This window comes from Crocodylus siamensis, chromosome 11 (assembly GCF_052110815.1).
Source record: "Crocodylus siamensis isolate JL-2025a chromosome 11, ASM5211081v1, whole genome shotgun sequence".
Lineage (NCBI taxonomy): Eukaryota > Metazoa > Chordata > Crocodylia > Crocodylidae > Crocodylus > Crocodylus siamensis.
Window position 1 is genome coordinate 20,853,019 of NC_143405.1, and position 22,060 is coordinate 20,875,078.

General features: G+C 43.9%; 1 protein-coding gene across 1 annotated transcript in view; it reads left to right on the forward strand.

Annotated features, from left to right (window-relative positions):
• DNAH1 (dynein axonemal heavy chain 1) overlaps positions 1-22,060 on the forward strand; it is a 152,774-nt gene that overhangs the window by 13,692 nt on the left and 117,022 nt on the right. Inside the window, exons 4-17 of the mRNA XM_090022620.1 lie at positions 994-1,168; positions 1,781-1,937; positions 2,490-2,622; positions 4,641-4,802; positions 5,246-5,498; positions 7,055-7,212; positions 9,411-9,622; positions 10,703-11,001; positions 12,073-12,223; positions 12,634-12,827; positions 15,385-15,610; positions 16,414-16,533; positions 17,998-18,080; positions 18,881-19,022. Coding sequence (XP_089878746.1) covers positions 994-1,168; positions 1,781-1,937; positions 2,490-2,622; positions 4,641-4,802; positions 5,246-5,498; positions 7,055-7,212; positions 9,411-9,622; positions 10,703-11,001; positions 12,073-12,223; positions 12,634-12,827; positions 15,385-15,610; positions 16,414-16,533; positions 17,998-18,080; positions 18,881-19,022 — 2,465 coding nt within the window. The remainder of the gene's footprint in view (positions 1-993; positions 1,169-1,780; positions 1,938-2,489; positions 2,623-4,640; positions 4,803-5,245; positions 5,499-7,054; positions 7,213-9,410; positions 9,623-10,702; positions 11,002-12,072; positions 12,224-12,633; positions 12,828-15,384; positions 15,611-16,413; positions 16,534-17,997; positions 18,081-18,880; positions 19,023-22,060) is intronic.

The window sequence follows — 22,060 nt, forward strand, 5'->3', positions numbered from 1 at the left end:
ACTGATGTGGAACTGGAGCACTGGGTCATTTAGGTGACCTATCCAGGATGTCATGTGGAGTCTGTGGCAAATTCAGAAATTAAATCCTGGTCTCCTGAGACTCAGTCCAGTCTCCTCTCTATTATCCATGTCTCTTAGAGTCATTGTCAATGCATATAGTTTCTGTATTGTTTTTGTAGATAATTGTTTTTTGCATAATGACGTTTAATCACAAATAAGAAAGCCCTTCACCTGCTTAGGAGAAACCAAAAGTCTGGTTTCTACTTTTCAGAAACACCTGACTTGGCATCTGCTTGACCTCTTTGCTTAGGCAGCACAGTTACCTTGAACCCTGCAAGTAATCTGCAAGAGAAGACTGAGGGGGATTTGATAATGCTCTTCAGATATCTGAAGGGGAAAATATAAAAAAGGATGGAGATAGGCTATTCTCTATGACTGAAGGGGGAGCAGAGGAAACTGCAGCAGAGGAAATTTAGGTTGGAGATTACGAAGAACTTTCTTACTGTGAGGGTGGTTAAGCATTGGAACAGGCTATCTGGAGAGGATGTAGAATCTCCCTCCCTGGAAACTTTTGAGAGCAGGTTGGGCAGCCCTACAGATGCCTATACACTTGCTCAGAGGTGGGGAGGGTCTGTTTTAATTAGAGAGATTCCCTGACAGCTGCTCTAATTAAAACCACTCCCGTCATGTATATTAAGTCCCCCTGCACTTTTAAATGGTGGCGGGGGTGTTTTAACTAAAGCTTATTGAATGAGCATGACAATGAGGCGGTTCTGAAGTGTTCTAATTAGAATGAAGAACGTGGAGCAGACTCAGTTAATCAGGTCTGCTACAACATGTTCTAATTAGAATGCAAACCAGCATGTCTACACACAGCCTACTTATCTATGATCCTATATCACATCCTGAGAGGTGGCAGAGTCTTTCTGTCTGCATTTGAGTATAGGACCAGTGTTGGACAACATTAGACTTTGCCTGTGTTTTGTCTTCTAGTCACAACATTTGAGTTTCCTGAGAACTTTGGGAGCTACTTGGACCAGCAAGTGATTGGACCAACCACTGAGATCCTGATCAAGTCAGACTTTCCACTGCAAGCATTTAAGCCAAAGGTGCAAATCCCTTTCCAGGGACTTCCAGGCCAGTGCCCTCGGAAGATTGAGATAGAAAGGTAACTGTCAAGAAGACAGATACTTGGTAACTCTTGTGTGTAAAAAAACTTTGCAACAGCCACAGACCAACTGGGTGCTGAATTTTATTTTGAAGATTTTAAGGTGCTTTGTGAAAAACATTTAACATAACACTGTCTTTAAAAGGGCTAGCCCCTCACCCCTTTCCACTTAGACATCACTGTTGACTCGGGCAACATAATGAGAAACATGTATCAACAGAATAATAGTGCTCTGTAGAGATTAGCAGTGGGAAAGATCTTGGGTTAGCCAGCTTTTGCTTCATTGAGGGGATAGGAAGTGCCGTAGGGGACTCAGCACTTTCCTAATTCAGCTCCCAGGGTTGTCAGTAGAAGCAGAGTAGCCCAGCACTAAGCACTTCAGATAATTCTGCTCTTACTATGTTATCCAGTCAAGTTTTAAAATTCCTGTTAATGTGTTCTCTCTTTTGGGGAGTGTCCACTTGTTTCTGCATTGCTGCCATACTGAATTTGTTGTTATTAGCCTGAGCATCATTCCCTGTAGCAGCCACAGGAAGAAAATTGAAACAATAATTAAAAATCCCTATCACTAAATTACGCAGTAACCTTGCCATCTCATTAACTTGCAACCAGGAGAAGACGGCTGTATCTCAAACTTGATATTGCTCGGCTCTTAGCCAACGAGGGAATAGATTCCAATCAACTGATGCCCAGACACCAAGACCCTGACAATTTGCCAACCATTGAACAGAAGCAAGATCCTGTTTTTCCCATCTACCTCCCCCTGAAGGTAAGGAGCAGCCTCAAAGCTGTCTGTTATCTGCATTGCTACTGACAGTGCAGGGATTTGCTGAAAGTAGCAGGGCACACAACAATTTTGAATATAGAAAGGGACAGAGATGAACACATGGATGTTTTAATGTAGAAGCTATGGTGACTGTAAGGATTTAATCCTGCAAGATTCTGAGACACTTCTTGGAAATTAAAAAGTGCCTACAACTTTTAGAATTTTTGGCACTTGGAGATGGTCTGCACCTCATAAGATTGTGTGTAAAGATGGTTCGTTAGGGTTTTTACATGCTATTTTTCCACAAGTTCCCATGTCCCTCTAAATGCAACTGTTAACAGCATCATTTGCATAGGGTATCTCCAGCTAATAAATTTCTCCCCAAACTCTGCTGCATAGAAGAAAGGGAGGAGTCCAGGTACTGCTATTGGAAACAAATCTACTTTACACAACATTCAGGGACTAGGTTTCTTTTACTTCCTTACAGTTCTATATTTCATTGTTTTCTTCTTCCCCATGTTCATTTACATTGCATACTGTGTCTTACCTGTCTAGATATTTGATGATGAAGAGTATGACTGTCGGACTCCGGAAGAATGGATCTCTCTGGGGTTGGAGCTAGGATCTCAAGACAGGAACCCAATTCCTGGAAAAGCACTTTTGCCTACAGATGATATACTGGGACATGGTAACACTTGAATGAACTACAGTTCACATACCCTACACAGTGATGTTGAGCTAATATTGGTAATAAAATAGTCATGTGAAATGGAACATTTCGTTCAGATGAATGATGCAACACTAATGAATGGAATGACGTGTTTGAATCTGCATGACCACATGGGTGGCATTTTCTAGTTGGCAAAGCAGAGATAAGGTGTCAGGAGAGCTGAGCTCTGTTTACAAACCTGTTACACCTTCACTACACCTGTTTCTTAGGGGTAGCCTCTGATTTTGCACTCACATTTCTGAGCTGGAAATAAACTCAGGCAAATTTTCATAGTTTCATAGTTTCTAGGGTTGGAAGGGACCTGAGTAGATCATGTAGTCCGACCCCCTGCCACGGCAGGAAAGATTACTGGGGTCAAACGACCCCAGCAAGATGTTCATCTAACCTCCTCTTAAAGACCCCCAGAGTAGGGGCCAGCACCACTTCTCTTGGAAGTTGGTTCCAGATCCTACCCGCCCTGACCGTGAAGTAGTGCCTCCTGATATCTAGCCTAAATCTACCCTCTACCGGCTTGTGACTGTTATTCCTGGTCACTCCTGGCAGTGCTCGGGGGAACAGGGACTTCCCCAGTGCCTGCTGATCCCCTCTGACTAGTTTGTAACAGGCCACTAGATCCCCTCTCAGCCTTCTCTTGTGGAGCCTGAACAGGTTCAGGTCCTGTAGCCTCTCCTCATAAGGCCTGCCCTGCTGCCCCCTGGTCATACGAGTGGCCTCCTCTGGACCCTCTCCATGTTATCCACATCCCTCTTGAAGTGTGGTGCCCAGAACTGGACACAGTACTTCAGCTGTGGCCTGACCAGTGCTGCATAGAGTGAGAGGATCACCTCCTTGGACCTGCTCGAGATGCATCTGTGGATGCATGACAAGGCACGGTTGGCCTTCCTGACTGCTTCCCCACACTGCCGACCCATGTTCATCTTGGAGTCAATGATGACTCCAAGATCCTTTTCTGCCTCTGTACTGACAAGAAGGGAGTTCCCCAGCCTGTAGGTATGGTGCCGGTTGTTCCTCCCAAGGTGCATCGCTTTGCACTTGTCGGTGTTGAATCCCATCCTATTCTCATCCACCCACCCTTGTAACCTGTCTAGGTCTGATTGTAGCCTATTCCTCCCTTCTAGAGTGCCCACATCCCCCCACATCTTAGCGTCATCATCAAATTTGAACAGGGTGCTTTTTACCCCCTCGTCCAAGTCACTGATGAAGGTGTTGAACAGTGCGGGCCTGAGGACGGAGCCCTGCGGAACCCCACTGCCCACATCCCTCCAGGCTGAAAATGACCCATCCACCACCACTCTCTGGGTGCGGCCCTCCAGCCAGTTGGCAACCCAATTGACTGTGTGGGTGTCAACACCACAGCCCCCCAGTTTCTTAATGAGAACAGGGTGAGAGACAGTGTCGAAGGCCTTCCGAAAGTCCAGGAAGACTATGTCCACTGGTACCTCTGCTTCTAATGATTTGGTGATCTGATCATAGAAGGCCACCGGGTTGGTCTGACAGGACCTGCCATTGGTGAACCCATGTTGGTTGCCCCTAAGCATTTTGCAGGGCTTAGATCTTTAACTCCATAATTGGACATGCAAATCAAGTGCTTTGTTAGCTAAGTACAGTACAATGTGTTTACAGTTATTTCTGATTCCAAAATTGAAGGCCAGGCTGACAATTTTCCAAATCCCATAGCAACTGTGTTATCTAGTAGAAATGAGAAAATAGGAATAGGCAAAAATAAGTCATGTTACTCCATGGTCACCCAAAGGTTTCTGAATGGAAATAATTCATGGAGGAAGCAACTGAATCTGTGGGCATGCAGTGTCCGTCTGTGACCGCATTCTGTCTCCTGCCAGGGAGCTTGGCCAAAGGGGACATATAAGGTAGAAAGAGGGACTGCAATCCCATTATTCTCACCAGGACACCTCTCCTGCCACAACATCTTGGGTGAACTCACTTAAGCCTTTTTTAATTATCATCTTTCCTTCCAGAGGATCCCAAAAGCCATCAGTTGATCTACGATTGGGTCAGTGTCGGAGTCCTGGATTATGACAAAGAGACAAAGTTTTACTTGGTACATAAGACAGATGAGAGGGGCCTGGTGCGGAATGAAGAAGGGAGGCCTGTCCTTAATGGAGGCGTGACGCCAGCAGGTGTGTTCTCCTAAGGTTGAACACACTTTTCAATCCTTGGTTGCCTTCTCTTTCCCCACAATGGCTTTATGTTATGGTGATAGATCCCTTTTCCTTCCCTGCCACTGAGGAGGGCTGCCCATTGTTCTTTCTGGAACCAATGCTACTCTGAGGGAATTGTGGGTAATACTGTGAAGTACCAACTGTTCACAAGGATTCCACAAAAATCTACAATTTCCTGCCACCCAGACTGGAACTCTAGTCCTTTGTTTGACAGCCTCTTGCTCTGCAAGGATCCCTCAGTCTGTCCCCAACTGTAGAGTTGTTCTTGGGCCTATAGTAAACACAAGAGGATTACTGAATTCACGGTGGTCTCTTACATAAAAGCCCCCAGAATCACAGGAGTTGCTGTTTCCAGGCTGTCCCAGGGGATTTTATTCCTGTCTTCACTTCCGTTTCCCCAGGGAGAGCCCCACTGATGCCATGTCAATACTGGGTGCCACGAGTCCGTCTGCTCTTTCTTGCTGAAGACCCCCGTGTGTTTGTTCAGCGAGTGGTCTCTGCTAATAACCTGCGCAAGAAAACACAGGCACTGCTGCGGTATAACTTGTATGTGGACTGCATGCCTGTGGATGGTCTCAGAAGCATTGAAGACAAAAGTCTAGGGAGGATGAAACAGTTAGCCATGAGCACACCACACCTGAGGAAGGAGAAATGGTGAGTAACCAGTTGATTCTTTCCTGGAGGCTCAACCAGGCCCCAGAAGGACTCAGATTTTAGCAGCCTTTAATGTACTGTACTGTATCACTGCATGGTAATACAGTACAGGACAATCTAATGGCTTGAATGTACTGTATTACTGTACACAGATACAGTACAAACTGTCAGACACTCAGAGAGGCACTTGACATACTGGTTGCACTTTAGAAATTACAGACATTAAAAAGTTTCCAGAGTATAGCTCAGTGATTCCTAAATTGGTGTACAGCTTGCCAGTTGCCTGAGAGTCTTTCCTGGTGGCCTGTTCTCTTTGTTTGTAGCTGCTAAAACAAAATAAGATCTGCTTAGGAAACTTGTTTAACAAATAGGAGAGTAAAGGATGCACCTGGTTACAAATGAATGTGTCCCTGAGACAGTCTCTCTATTGAGATGCGGTTCACACCAGGGAAAAAACTGAGAGTCCCTGGGCTAGATGAATCATCAGCCAGTGGTGATGTTTGTCAGAATGAACTGTGATGACTTTTGCCATTTTCTGAGACATGGAGGCTTGAAGAGCTGTATGATCTACTGGCCTGAAGTGGGGAATAAGATTTGTTTAAGAATAAAAACCTTGGTAGAAAAAAGTACTGCGTGCCTAAAGTGAAAGACGATGCTCATGCATCAGAAATTTTAGGCTTGCAGTAGTGTTAAAGTGATGTTGTAGCCATGGTGGTCCAGGAAATACATGAGGCAAGAATTTCTGTCGGTGATATCTTTTGTTGGACCAACTTTTATGGTTGAGAGAGACTTAAACAAGTTTTTGAATTCAGTGCATTCTTCTCCAGGTCTGAGGGAAAAGAAGGCATAGCAAAATATTAAACACAGTTTTCAGGGCTTTGAAATTGGAGAAGAGAGGAATTCCCAGGAACAGCAGATAAGCAAATATTCAGAAGGGGCATTTGGGATAGTAGCATATGTACCCCAAGTTCCCAGCATTCATGCACAATTTTCACCAACCTTCTGTGTTCTCTCTCATCCCCCTTTGGACATCTTATCTCCTTGCTGCCCTCCAGTTAATATGTTGTTTCCATGCTATAGTGATCTGTGTGCAGAAGCAGCAGTTCAGATATGGTGATTCTAGTCATAGAATATAGTTTCATCTCACTGCTATTAAGGTAGGAAGATTAGAAGTGTAAAGAAACTGCATAGCAACTGGAGAGGCAATCAGGCAACAGAAAAAGGAATGCTAGTTTCAGCTGCAAATCTGTATGCCCCCCTGACACCCACTACACACATCACCCCACCCGCATGCATGCACCATCCTTGTGACTTCATTGCCCTTGTCCTGGGGCCTCGTGTAGTTTTCCATCAGTAAACCTTAAACATGCAGCATCACCTGCTGTTCCAGTCTGGGACCCCTGTACAGTCTGTCTAATGTATTTCAGACCCTTTTAATGAGCAAGCTACGTGTAATTGAACCCAGGAGAAATAAAGTGAGGATGGATCTTTGAGCACTGATGCAGACCTGCCATTCTGAAGAATCTCTGTTTAATTCCTTTTATGACCGTAATCAGTGTGCTAAACCGTCTGCACTGCTTGGAAAAGGAAGTGAGCTTGGATTATGAACGCACCATGAACAAGATCATCTTCGACAGAGTTGTCACTTCTAAGCCTCAGATGTTTTCATATGTCACCCTGCCAGAAAAAGAGGAGGAAAAAGTGCCAGAGAAAGGTATAGGATACAGTGGAGAGGGTTGGGCTCTAGTTGGGTCATAAGAAAGATCTCATGGAGGGAATCTCTCAGGCACACATTGCTGTTTTGATTGATAATATAAGAGAATACATGCTGCAGCTAGGAATATTTTGAATCTCTGCTTTGGGTCGCCCTGTTGAGTGTGGCATATTTGATTGTCTTTTCATTTTAATTAGAATTGAAAGCATTCTTGAAAGCATAGTGCAGTATGGCTCATTACCCAGTAGTTTTTAGGGGACCTTCAGTATTTGTAGAATAATGGCCTAATCATATGCATTGCATGGGGGTTGCTTTAAAGTCTGTGCATTGCCATTACAATTCCTGGAAAGTGCAGAAGGCAGAAATTTGCTTCAGCATGTCATGGAATCAGTGCTGCTTTTTAGGGGATAGCTGTGCCTTGAGACTCCCTAAAAAGCAGCCTTACCTAGTTTCCCTCTCCTGAGAAGACCCCCTTCAAGCCAGCCCTGACAGGGCTGCACAGGGGGCAAGCCTCTGGCTTTGAGACCCTTGCTTTTCTCTATTCTTTGCTTTCCCAGTGATGCATAGCACCCCCACCTCAGATAACCACTTTCTTTTGGTCAGCTCCTAGGAAGAGGGTGTGTTTTCTTCTTCAAAGCCTCAGAGTGCTGACGTCCCAAATAGCACAGCAGACAGCTCAGCTCCAAACAAGCAGTCTTTATTGTGCCATTCCAGTTCCTTCTGTCCCTTCATGAACTCCACTTTGTTCTCCTTGGAATTTTCTTTGTCTTCCCTGGGACTACCGTTTTTTCACCTCCAGTTGTCTCAGAGCCTCACCCATTCTCCTCAGGCCCCAGACAGCCACACTTGCAATGAAAGTTATAAAACTGTAGCACAGTATTACACTGGGGACAGCACTAACCCAATACCCTGAAACAAGGTCATGGGCAACCAGTCATGCAGTGATTTCGAGGCTCTGCTGTCAGCCCAGATTGCCTTTTCCCTCTGGGGTGAAAAGGGCATATAGGTCTGCTTATGAAACTAGTTACAGCAAATCCAGGTCATGCTGAGTCCCCACAGTGTTCCCTGCTAGAACTCAGCCCACTTAACCCTTTCATCACAGTGTGGCATTGCAAGGCCCTACATGGATGTTCCAGCTTTGTCCTCATGTTCCAGCTAGTATGACTTTTAAAACAATGTTTGCGAGGAAGGAGGCCTTTCGTTTCATTCACATGAAGAATCTTTATTTCTTCTTCGTGGTGGCTCTGAATATGCCACCCAGCCCTGCTCCACTAGCACAATATGGCTTCATTCACACACTGTGAAGTGGTAAGAGTCACGGTCACAGGAAATCATATTTCCCCAACTTCCTTGTCTCGTTTTTTTTCTGGGACTCTACAGCAGGGGTTGGCATCATACGGCTGATGGACTAGATCTAGCCTGTATAGCTGAAGGGCTTTGCTTGTGTCTCTACCCATGGCAGGGCTGGGCAATGAGGAGTTTTGTTCTCATTGCTGCTATTTCTCCCTCTCCTCCCCTGCCTTTGCCCCCACAAAGCCACCCAGCTCATGTTGGACTGGAGCTGGGTTGGTCCAGCCCACAACTCATAAAGGGTTGCCAGCTCCTGCTCTGTAGGCTTGGAGAGCTTCATTTTGTTCTTGAGGAGGTTTTCCTTTTTATAGATATAAAAAATGTCCTTTAATTTGTTAATGTTAATGTAGATCCTTAGATAATTAGTTACAAGCTATACCACGGTGAAGTACAGATTCCAGAAACTTGGAGAAAAAAGTCTGTGTAAGCATCTTCCAAAAGTTGGAATGTACACCCACTGACTGATGTGCCTCAGGGGTAGACACTTAACTAATGACTATTCAACCTGACAAAAAGAAGAAGTCTCTCTTGATCCAAGTCTCTGCATGATCCAAGTTCTTTGAGCCAGACTCTGAGATCCTATTCTTGGGTCAGGGTCCTATTTTTGTGCAGTGACAGAGCAGGCATTTGTTAGCTTTGAAGCTTTCTGATGTGGGCAGGGAGGCAGAAGGCTTCAGTGTTGGGGACAGCACTTTTGTTTTGCTTCATGTTGGCAGACTCCTCTTTGCTAGAACTGCACAAGATTAGATCATTGATCACTCAGTTGCTTGAAAGAACCACCATCCTAAAAAGGGGATTTAATAGAAACACTCTCCCAATTAAAGGTATGTACTTTCTTTCCCTGACAGGGCTTGTCAAAGTTCCAGACTATCCATTTAATGAGCAAAGAGCAGACTTCATCTTTGTCTCACTCCTGACCAGGCCAGAAGTCATCCATGCCTTATCACAGGTGCGGGATGAGTGCAACAAAGCTGCAGCCATGCCTCTGTTTCATTCAACTTTATCTAAGCATGGCCGGCTAGAGGAGTTTGAACAGATCCAGACGCAGACCTTTACCCAGGTAAGGAGGATAATTAGTTAAATGGTGTTATATGGAACATAGGGCATCAAGCACATAACAAACAGACCTGGTCAGACAGTCCTTAGCAGCATGTGATTTCCTAGAAATGGGCACAGATTTTATAAAGGATGTTAGGCAAATTTTGCATCATAAAGGATCATTCAAGAGATCACAGACTTTGCTTTTCTTCTAAAAGGAACATGGAACCAAAGTTCTGATTCCTCTAAAAATGTTGTATGTATACAGCTACTGGCACTTTTAGTAAGTTTCACTGACTGAGTTCATATTTGTCTGACTTAATTACTTTTTCACATATTTTTGTGCAAAACATTTGGTTATAAAGAACAATAAATAGATTTAGATTTGCCATTTGCTTGTATTTTTCATCAGAGGATTCTCACACACTGCATACAGGGGCAGTACACATCAGAAGTTGAGGTTCAAAGGAGTTCAATGACTTACTCAGGGTCACTCAAGTCATTGGCTTGGTGTGTTTTTGTGGAGCCAGGTCTGATCCTAGGTTCTATGGTGTAGCGACTAGGAAATTAAGTCACCCATTGTGTTACTGGGATATAATTTCCAACAGCAAATTGCAGAACAAAATTGACACTTGATAGCATTTTAATGACTGAAAATGCAGGCATCTGTTGCCCGTGGCTGCTTCCCATTGCCTTCTCAGTTGTTGACAGAAGACAAACTCGCATCCTTCACTCCTTTGCCATATATTACAGCTAACTTTTTTATGAGGACCTCTTTAAGAGGCAGCTTATGTGATACTATTGTACAGAGAATAGGGATAGAAAGGAGAGGCTTAGATGAACGAGAAAAGAACAGCTTTATTTTTCTTAACAGACTTTTTTCATGGCCCTTCTGCTGTTAAATTAGACATGCTGCTCACATCCTGATGCCACCATATATGATACGTATACTTAAATATGAGGTTATTGGACAGTAGAAATAGGATTTGAGTCACACAAGATCAATATCAGTAGGGTATAAAGAGTAGACTCTAGTGGTTAACTGTGACGACTGCTTTCCCATCAGTCCTCTGAGGATGGCACTTCTCTTTTTTTACTCTAGGTTCAAATGTTTCTCAAGGACACTTGGATCAATACTCTAAAGATAGCAGTAAAGAGCAGCCTGAGAGAGATTGGTAAAGGCTGGTACAACCTGGCTCAGAGCAATTGGGGCGTGTACCAAATGTCCAAGCTACATAAATTGATGGAGCTCATCAAGTTCAACCTGCAAGACTCTGTACGATACCTAGTTCAGAACTCACTGGTCAGCTTCACTCAGCTTTTGCTGGATGCTTGCTGCAGTGTTCTGAACTGCTTGGAGGATATGGAATGGGGAGATGACCTCATCAACAGCCCATACAAGTAAGGAGCAGGGAAGGAGGGAAGGGCAGACTCAGGGAGAATACTGGAGTAAGAAGAACAGATTTATCATTGTTTTTCTCATTATCATAGACTTCTGAATTGAAACTTTACATTTGGTAGGAATTAAGTACATCTCTTGCAAGGAAGAACTATGCTTGTCCACCCTTTGACATGCCCCTGGTACTTCCCTTTTCTTGGATCAAGTTGCAGGGAGCTGGGAAAATCTCAAGCTGCCCTGTCAAGACGGCAGCTTTAAACCTGTACTAAGTGGCATAAAGCAACCCTATTGAAACAAAGATTTGGCTCCTTATGTTCAGTGCACTTTAAAAGCACCATCAGGGGAATTCTCCCAACACTGCCAAGAGAGGAAATTACCAGTAAACTCAATTTAGAGCCTGTGAAAGGGAGAAGCATAAGGCCACACAGCTGGACATTTTCACTGTTGGAATTAGAACTGAAGGGTTAGGAGTGGGATGCTAGATTTATTGCTTCTCTAAAAGATCCTGAATTGAGGCTGCTGAGATGTCGTGTATTATTTTTTCCAATGAATATGGAGATTTTTGTTTTGGACAGTATTAAGAATTTTTAAAAAAGAATGTAGTGAAAGCAGGAAAAAGATGCTGTTCAAATTAGGCCTATCCAAAATCATTGGAAGCTAGGCTGTCGATTTAGATGAGTTTTGGATGAGGCCCATAGTGAACAAGATCAGTGGATCAGTATCCAAATGGAAAGTGGTGTATTCCAACAGATGTGTGTCATTTCCATGAGTTCCTGAGCATTTTGTTAATAGCATAGCATTGGCTCTCAATCTGGAGTTTAGGCTTCTAAAGGAGTTAGTGAAAAGTTCAAGTATGTTGTGGCCACCCTTCTTTTCCTTCTGGTCAGATCAGAAGAGGGTTCTGTAAATCACAACGTGCCATACTGCTGATCTGCAACAAAAAGAGTGTTGTTCCAAGACATTCCTCCATTCTGGCCTCTGCGTCTGTGCAGTGGGTCTTCAATAAACAGCCTGATAGCTGTCTCATTCTTTTTAAAAACCGATACTTTGTTCTCCCTCCTTTCCCTTTGCAGGCCACGAAAGAATCCTCTTTTTGTAGTGGATCTGATTCTGGACAATAGTGGGGTTCACTTTAGCACACCGCCTGAGGTCTTTGAGACATCTATTGTTTCTCTGTTTGACAAGGGGATCTTGGCAACCCACACCATACCACAGCTGGAGAAGGTACATTATTAAGGGAGATGGTAGTTTGTCTGAGACTAAGTGATGTAGAGCCCCAGAACTGCAGCTGTTATGCATAGAATAACAGAGGGAAACAGCACATAAACTAATGTCCTCATCACCCATTGTGGATGGGCCATTTGAAGTTCATACATTTCTCCTCTTTTGTGGAGTAAATCTGTCTTCCAAGACCCTCCCATCTTTCTGTTGGGAATGGTTCTGAGCAAATTAATTCCTTGTACAATGCAGGAGTATGGACTATGTGACTTTAGAGGTGCCTTCCATCACACTAGGTCCTACACAGTGAGGAATGAGTTCCTCACCTTTTAAAACCTCCTCCCATACAGGAGAACCAGAAGCAGCATTATTAGTTCTACTAGACCTGAATGACTTCTCCCTTTGTGCTCTTTTAGTTTGTCCTAGAGAACATGTTCATCAGAGGCATGCCTCTGTTGGAGTCAGTGGGCCTGCATGAGCCAGCTGTGGAAGAACTGCGCAAGACTATTCAGTTTGCCATTCGCAGGGCATTGATCCCCCTTCAAGCCTATGCCAGGCAGTACGAGAAGCACCTGGAGCTGAATAACAATGACATGCAGTCCTTTCTGAAGTAAGTAACATCGAAGGGGAGTGGAGAGGCCAGACTTGAATGGCATGTTTTTTCAGAAACTTATTCTGTAAGACTTGTCCACCTTACATATACTAGGGTTACCATACATCTGAGTTTTCCCGGACATATCCTCTTTTTGGGTCCTTCAGTCTCCATCCAGACGTTTTTTTGAAATCTGAACAAATATCCAGGATTTTGCTTTGCTCCACTGGTTGAAGTGGGGTGAGGGCAATTGGAGGCAGGGGGCTCCACATGCATGTGCATGTGTGTATGCGTGCATTCGCGCATGCACGCGCGCACACACACATGCACACGCGCGCACCCCCCGCTGGATGTAGCCAGGCAGGGTGGTGGGGGAAGCCTCAGCAGCAGGATTCAGGTAAGCCTGTGGGAAGTGAAGGTTGGAAGGCCAGGGTTTGGGGACTGTCTGAGGTGTGCAGGTGCCTGCTGTCCCTGGGGGAAGCTGACCGGGCGCTGGAGCAGTGGCAGAGTAGGGGCCAGCCACCTGCCCCTCCAGAATGGGAAGAGGACACAGGGGACCCTTTGAGGGCAGCAGGGATCTCTGTGGCCAGGCTGGTGGCACCAGGGCTGGTGCTGATGCTCGCAGAGGTGATGTGGCTGGGAGATGCTGCCTGGGTGGGGAAGGGGCTATGGCCGGGTTACCTGATGTGGTGCTGGAGCCCCAGGCCAGGGTGGGGGGTGCCATGGGCATCCTCTCCTCTTCCCTCCAGCCTGCACTGGTGCTGGACCTGCTCTGCCACTGCCCACACAAATTGGAGTCACCATGCTCTGGCCTGGTTGGGATGGGAGCAGTTTGGGTTCTCCTCAGGCAGGGCTTGGGGGAGCAGGGGGATGCAAGTCAGGAGTTAGGAGCTCTGGTAGGGCTGTGGGGGCTGTGGCTTGGGAGTGAGGGGCACTGGGGGTGGAGGGTGGAGGCCAGCAGGGCACCAGCAGGGTGGGTCAGAAGTGAGGGGCATTGGAAGGGCAAGGGAGCTGTAGGTTGGGAGTGAGGTGTACCCCCCCCCCAACAGGTGTCCTCTCTTTTGGAACTGGAAATATGGTAACCCTACACCCCAGGCTGTCCCTATGGGAGAGTGAACTGGTGTGACTGCCTCCCTCCCCACCCCCTGCTGCCATTGCTGCCATGTCCAGGCCCCACACAGGCTGATTTGTCCCAGGCCCCACACCCTGCTACAGTTGTCTCTGCCTACACCTTTGCATAAATGTGTGGGGATGTAAATGCCTTTACTTTTGGGGTTCTCCCAAAGCATGAAACACCTTAATTTTGGGTGTGTAGGATTTGCCAAATGAGCACTGGCTCTATTTAATCTAGTCTCCAGGAGTGATCACTGACAGTACTTTCAGAGGAAGACAGAAGGGCCATGCTACATGTTGATGATGGCAGTGAACATTTTTCTCTCCTTGACAACAATCAGATTCACTCATGTTTGTAAGCAGAACTGGAGATATCACTGGCCATAAAATTAAGTATGCCTTTTGAAAATCCAGTTAGTGTCTTTGACTTTGACTTCCCGTGGTGGTGTCTTTTCATGCTGTTAACATGAAAGCAGCATTTCTCTTTGTCTCAGCCTCATTGTTTCTACTGTCAAATCCCCCCTTCATACGTAAGTGTCACCTTTTATCCTTGATTACTTTAACATTCTCCTTTCCAGGCGTCCTGTCTTCTCCAATCAATCCAAAACACTGTTGCTGTCTTTTTCATGTCAGACTCCAACCACATCACTTCATGTATACCTCTAGTAGCTCCTTCAGAACAAATTCATGTTCTTTGTCCTGCCCCTCCAGGCACTGCATAACTTCAATTACATCTCTGCATTCCCTTGTCCCCCCAAGTCTCCTGTCTTACTGTCTCCCTTGTCACTTTTCTACACTTCTGGTTTAAATGTCATGTTGCTACCTCGCCTGGAGTTCTCTCACTTCTTGTCCACCAAACTTGCCATAGTTAAACGGAGCTTCAAAGCCCACTACTATCAGGAATCCATCTTCTTCCCCATAAATCTCTCCTCATTTCTTCTTTTCTCATGCTGTTATTTCAGGTCTTGACCTTACGTTTAGCCAATAAGGAAGGTGCAAGTAGGCATATACTTGCTAAACTGGGTAAGCATAGTAAGGATGTGGCAGCAACCACTTCAGTGTGTGTTAGTGAACCAAGTGCATACACAGGTTGCTAGCAGCACTGCACTGAAGTCCCATGTCATCCTATTTTACTTTGCTGTTGTTGGCTATCCTAGTCAGATTAGAGCAAACTCAGAACTATGTTGCCACCATAACACTACACTTTCATCTGCTGTATAGATTGTAAGCTTTTGATGGCAGGAAATGTGTCTCATTTTATGGTTTTGAAATGTGATGCAAATTTAGGGGACAGTCCTATGTTTTCCAATAATAATAATTTAATCTATCATTAATTTATCTCCTGACCTTTTAGATTGCTGTGTATTGACATCTCCACAAGCATCTGTGTATGGTTCAGAAAGATGTACATTCTCACGGTGTCTAAGTATGTGTTGATTTATCTTTGTATTTCTGTGTGTAGAGAGTATCAAGTCCAGTGTCCCTCTGCCCTGGAAGTGAGACAAATAGTAAACATGCACTTGTCTGAAAAGGAGAAGCTGGACAATGCTCTGCCAAGCTCTATTGTCATTGGTCCTTTCCATGTCAGCATTGAAGGTGTAAAGCAAAATCTGTCCAAAAAACGCAAAGCCTTAGCCACCTCCATGCTGGACATACTGGCTAAGAACCTACGCCTGCAAGTGGACAGTGTAAGTGTCCTAGTAAATCATGCATTTAGCACCCTAGAAAAAGAGAGACATTTACAGCCACTGAAGAGAATTTGAGATTTCACCCTAGCGACCACCCTAGGAAGGAAGTTTTTCAACTCTCACTGGCATGATTATGTAAAAAAGTATGTGTGGAGTTAGTCAAATCAGAGTGTGTATGTATCAAATTTTATGCCTGAAAACTATGCCTTTTGGAATGGAAATCTCAATGGCTCTGTACCATCTCCTAGCGATGGTTTAAAAACTCTCTGTCTACTTGTTAATTGTGAATTTCTTCTGGCTGAATATGAGAAAGATAGACTAGAAGATACAGACAATTAAATCTGTGATCTAGTTACTGAGTTCTGTTATCGTCCTTCTAATCAAATATTAAGAAAGCTGCTTCTCTCATTTTGCATTCTTCTTCCATCTAACTTGAGGTAAGGCATGTAATGAAGAGTCCTAACAAAAAATGGAACAGTACTGGAAGCTAATAGCATTAGAGCAGTCTCTAGGGATGGGGCAATGTTGGGTCATAGATGACTTTTTAAATCAGTCTCTAATAGGCTGGACCTCATTTTAGCATCCTGATTTTGAGACCTACCATACACTCTTTGTTTCCACTGATTCTAATGAAAGCTGTGTGAGCTGACACTTTTTGAATCCCAGTCTTATGCCACTCTTTTAGCCCCTGGATGAAATGTAGTGGGTCCTGTAGGAACATTAGCCCATTATACAAGGTTGCAGACTTCAAATGTTCTTCTTCTTACTTTCTGCACTTAGACATTTTTTGCATTCTCCTACAGATCTGTGAAGCATACAAAGCCATCAGCCGGAAAATGTATGAGAAACCCAACAGCATTGAGGAGCTGGCTGAGCTGCGGGAGTGGATGAAAGGAGTCCCTGGGCAGCTACATGTTCAGGAGGCAAGGCATACTTTTCTGATCAAAAGGGGTTGCTCAGTGGAATGATGTAATTGAAACTTGGGAAACGTGGGTAGAGTCTGAAAAAGGGAATTGTTCCTCTTGGATTGTTTTTTACCCAGCTCAGAATCCCTTCTTGGACAATAGCTTACTTCAGAAGCAGGTTCAGCTTTTTAAGCTCCCCGTTCTGATGGGTAGAACTGAGACCTAATTAGACTATCTGATTTCCTGGTTTGTTGCTCTGAAGATTTTACCTATGATCTAGACCAGTGGGTTTCAACTTTTTTTCATTTGTGGACCCCTAAAAATTTTTGAATGGAGGTGCAGACCCCTTTGAATTGTAAGTGTGGGTATTCACATACTTTTGATTGATCACAGTCATCTTTTGTGGACTCCTGACACATAGTCTGTGAACCACCCAGGGTCCATGGACCACAGGTTAAAAACCACTGCTCTAGGTTGATATAAACTTTAAAAATTTGTTGATGTCCATGAGGCTTATATTTTTAGTTGACATCTGAAATTTCACTCCCAATGTCATGTATGGAACTGGGAATTTGTGTTTGAAATCAGGATATCTATGTAAATTGGGCAGTCAGCTGTCTCACTGCCAGATCTGCATGTTCAGATGCACTTCCTGTGCATGCAAATGTCTGTGTGAGGGAAATTTACAGAAGTGGCTGGCAATGTTGCCCTGATATTGGATAGTAACTTATTCTCTGTTCTAAATATTAATTACAGTTCTTTGAACAATAAAGATATATAGCCTCTGAATTCGTATTGACATAGCTGCATGGTAGGTGGGGTCAACTGCTCAGTAGCTACTTTACTTAATTCTAAATTGCACTGGTACATTATATTAATATTTTTAGATGCAATATTTTGGTGTGGGTGATATCTTTTATTGAACCAACCAATAAATGCGTACATCACCTGTAAAAATCATTGCCTCTCCCATTTTTTCTGTATTGTCATGGTTATAACATCACCCCAATTGTACCACATTCATATTGTTATTATTAATTTGGCCCCAAGACTACCATATATAAAGTTTTTCATCTGTAGATGGAGAAACTGGGGTACCAAGTAGTGAGCTGACCTGCTCAGGGTCAGTTATCATGAGACAGTAGCAAAATCAAGAACAGAACCCAAGTACCATGGATCTCAATCCAGGGCTCTGGCCACTGGGTTATGCTCCTTTTGTCTAAGTAGTACAACAATCACTTATAGAGTAAGTTGCTGGAGAATTGGACCCACTGTTTAAACAGTACAGAAGGACTTGACTAAGGGAGGCAAGGTTCTGTGACTAACCCCCTGACATAAAGTGTCTCATAAAAACAAGATATGTACCCTACCGACTCATCCCAGTCAGTGATACTTCAAATATGAGTGATTGGCAGTGACACTTTAAACATGAATGATTTGGAGGCATCTACTTTTTCTGTTTGTCTCTCTCTCCACATGTAGGAACTGATTAGTAAGGTCATAGAAGATTATGAGGTCATGGAGGAATTCCTTTACAACCTTACCCAAGATGATTTCAACGAAAAGTGAGCACAACTCCTACTGTCAAAGCAGGGCACTTTGCAGCAATTATCATTCACAGTGCCTCGGGGGTTAATTTGTATATCAAGGGTTGCAGCAGAACTTTTAATGTGGCAGTCAGGCTAGATGTGCATTGAACTCTGTAGGTTTGCTTCTCAATAAAAGAGATGTGGCTTCATGCTGCCTCCTGGCTTGGGGGAGAGGCAAGTTTGTAATTGTTGACCTCTTTAACAAATTGTGGATATCTGTTTTTTCTTGGTTCTTCTAAGGCATCTGTGAAGTCTTCAACTGCACAGTTACAGTTAAACTGGATGAACAAGTGCAGAGATATGACGGCTAATAGTTAGGATGGTTAGTTTAGGAGTAGTAAGTAATACCAGCTGTCTACTATTTATTATTTTATTGTATTTATTCTTTATATTACAGTAGCACCTTGAGATCCCAAGCAGGATTGTGGTTCCATTTTTTAGATGCTGTGAAAACACATTATAAGAGACAGTCCTGCAGGATTTCTCAGAATTATTAGCAATCGACTCAACCGCTCAGCAGCATATTGGCTTTCTTTTAAAAGAAAAAAAATGCCTCCCTTTTCTGAGCCTAATGTTATTGAAGAGCTGAGTCACAGATACTGCACACTAAACAGTAAAGCACAAAAAATGTGTTTTGTTGAGTCCATGTTTCTGTTGTTCAGACTCCTTTATCTGTGAGATCAGGTTTTCTCATCCTGTTATTGTCATTATACCAATCATATGCCTGAGTTTGCCTCTTCTCATCTGCTGTGCTTTCTTATTTCATCTGAGCTCAGGTGGGCTGCAAGTTACTGGCCTCTGAAAATAGCCAACCAGACAGAGATGATTCAGCAGCAGCACCTGGAAGATGAAGAGAAGTTCCGCAAAATTCAGTTAATGGATCAGAACAACTTCATGGAACGATTGGATGGCCTACAGGTATTAAAAATTCAGCTGACGCACAATCTCTCCTGAGTTAGACCTGATCAAGGGGAGTTGAAATTAGTATCATCAATTAGCTGGGAAATCTGCAGGAGAATTAACAGTATCCTAAAATCACTGGTAGTGCCAGTTGAAAATTTTCTCAAACCTTTTTTCAAGATAGAACTGGGTTTTTGATTATTTTTTTTATGAGAAGTGGCTGCTTTCCATAGTAAATATTGATTTTTTTTTTTTTGTTAATAATTTTCGTTGTGGAACTGAACACCTCAAAATATTGTTATTTTGACTCCTTAGTGCTGCTGTGTTGCCTCCTACTCCTTTTCTTTTCTGTGGGTGAAGCTCGCAAGCTTCCAGAGCGTGTCATCGGCAGGAATGTACCATGATGCAACAACACCTGAAATTAAGAGGGAGAATTGGGTACATTCATGCAACATGTAACCCAAGCTTTAGAGGAAGAAGGGAGAATGAGGCATACAAAGAACAAGACTTACAAAGAACAGAAGCCGCATCAAGAGATTTCTAGTCTCTGCTAAAACATTTTGGATTTTATTCTTCACTAAAAACTTTATCATAGAATCATAGAAAATTAGGGTTGGAAGGGACCTCAGAAGGTTATCTAATCCAGCCCCCTGCTCAAAGTAGAACCATCCCCAACCAGATTATTCCAGCCAAGGCTTTGTCTAACCAGGTCTTAAAAACCTCCATGGATGGAGATTCCACCGCCTATTTAGGTAACCTGTTCCAGTGCTTTACTAGCCTCCTAATGAGAGAGCTTTTCCTAATATCTAAACTTCCCTTGTTGCAACTTGAGCCCATTGCTCCTTGTTCTGTTATCTGCCACCACTGAGAACAGTCCAGCTCCATCCTCTTTTGAACCCCCCTTCAGGTAGTTGAAGGCTGTTATTAAACCCCCCCTCAGTCTTCTCTTCCCCAACTAAAAAAGCTCATTTCTTATGTGTCCCAGCCCTCCAGCTTTTTTCATTGCCTTCCGCTGGACTCTCTCCAGTTTGTGTACATCCTTTCTGCAAAACTGGACACGGTACTCCAGATATGGCCTCACCAATGTCAAATAGAGGGGAATAATCACTCCCCTCAATCTGCTGCCAGCACTCCTACAAATGCAGCTTGGTGTGCTCTTAGCCGTCTTTGCAACAAGGGCACAGTATTGGCTCATATTCAGGTTATTGTCTACTTTAACCTCCAGGTCCTTTTCTGCAGAGCTGCTGCCCAGCCAGTCAGCCCCCAGCCTGTACTAGTGCATGGTACTGTTCTGTCCTAAGTGCAGGAGTTTGCATTTCTCCTTACTGAACCTCATGAGCTTTCTGTTGGTCCAATCCTCTAATTTGTCTAGGTCACTCTGAATCCTGTCCGTACCCTGCAACATATTTACTATTTCACCCATCGTGGTATCATCTGCAAACTTGCTGACAGCACACACCGTCGCATCTTACAGGTCGTTGATGAAGATATTGAACAAAACTGGCCCCAGGACTGATCTCTGGGGCACTCCACTTGATCCTAGTGGCCAACTAAACGTTGAGCCATTGACCACTACACTTTGAACCCAACAATCCAGTCAGTTTTCTATCCACCTTACAGTCCATTCATCCAACCCATACTTCTTTAGTTGTTTGGAAGACTGTTGTGGGAGACCATATCAAAAGCCTGCTAAAGTCAAGGTATATCACAAAGCCAGTCATCTCTTATACTTATCCTCTTATACTTTCTGTATAGAAAAACCCATTTGGAGCAGATCTAGTCAGTGAGCTAAAATATCTTGAAAACTCCTTCCAAAGTGAATATAACAGATTATAGTGGAGTGAAATTTAGCAAAGAAGAACTTTCCTACCAGTGAAAAGTATTTGCTCATCATCATAGAAGGCTGTCAGGCATGACTTGCCCTTGGTGAATCCATGCTGACTGTTCCTAATTACCTTCTCTCCTCCAAGTGCTTAGAAATGAATTATTTGAGGACCTGCTTCATGATTTTTCTGGGGACTGAGGTGAGGCTGACTGGTTTGTAGTTCCCTGGATCTTCCTTCTTCCCTTTCTTAAAGATGGGCACTATATTTGCCCTTTTCCAGTCATCCAGAACCTCTCCAAGTTGCCACAAGTTTTCAGAGATAATGGCCAGCAGCTCTGTAATCACATTGGCCAACTCCGTCAACACCCTTGAGTGTGTTGCATCTGGCACCATGAACTTGTACATGTCCAGCTTTTCTAAATAGTCCCTAACCGGTTCTTTCACCACTGTTGGCTGCTCTCCTTCCCAAACTGTGCTGTCAGGTGTAGTCAGGGACCTGATCCCTCCTGTGAAGATTGAGGTGAAAAGCCATTGAGCACTTTGGCCTTTCCCACATCATCTGTCAATAGTTTGCCTTCCCCATTCAGTAAGGGCCCCCACTTTGATCTTCTTGGTGCTGACATACTTTTAGAAACCCTTCTTGGTACCCTTCACATCCCTTGCTAGCTGCAACTCCAGTTCTTCACAGCTAGGGTGTCCAGGCTGTGGAATAAGCTCCCTCCAGAGGTGGTGCAATCGCCTACCCTAGAAATCTTCAAGAGGAGACTAGACAGTCACCTTGCTGGGCTTTCTTGACCCCAGTTGTCTTTCCTGCTTGGTGTAAGGGGCCTGGACCTGATGATCTTCCAAGGTCCCTTCCAGCCTACATTTTATGAATTGCTCTTTGGCCTTCCTGATTTCATCCCTGCATGTCTGAGCAATCCTCTTATACTTATCCTCTTATACTTTCTGTATAGAAAAACCCATTTGGGGCAGATCTAGTCAGTGAGCTAAAATATCTTGAAAACTCCTTCCAAAGTGAATATAACAGATTATAGTGGAGTGAAATTTAGCAAAGAAGAACTTTCCTACAAGTGAAAAGTATTTGCTGATGTAATAACTTTCCAAAGAAAGTGCTGGAAGCAGTAACATTTGGGTTTATAAAAAAATAAATACCAATAATATTAGACAAGATCCAGGAGAATTTACTGTAGTGACAAATTCTCTGGGAAGGACATAATGACTTTGTACC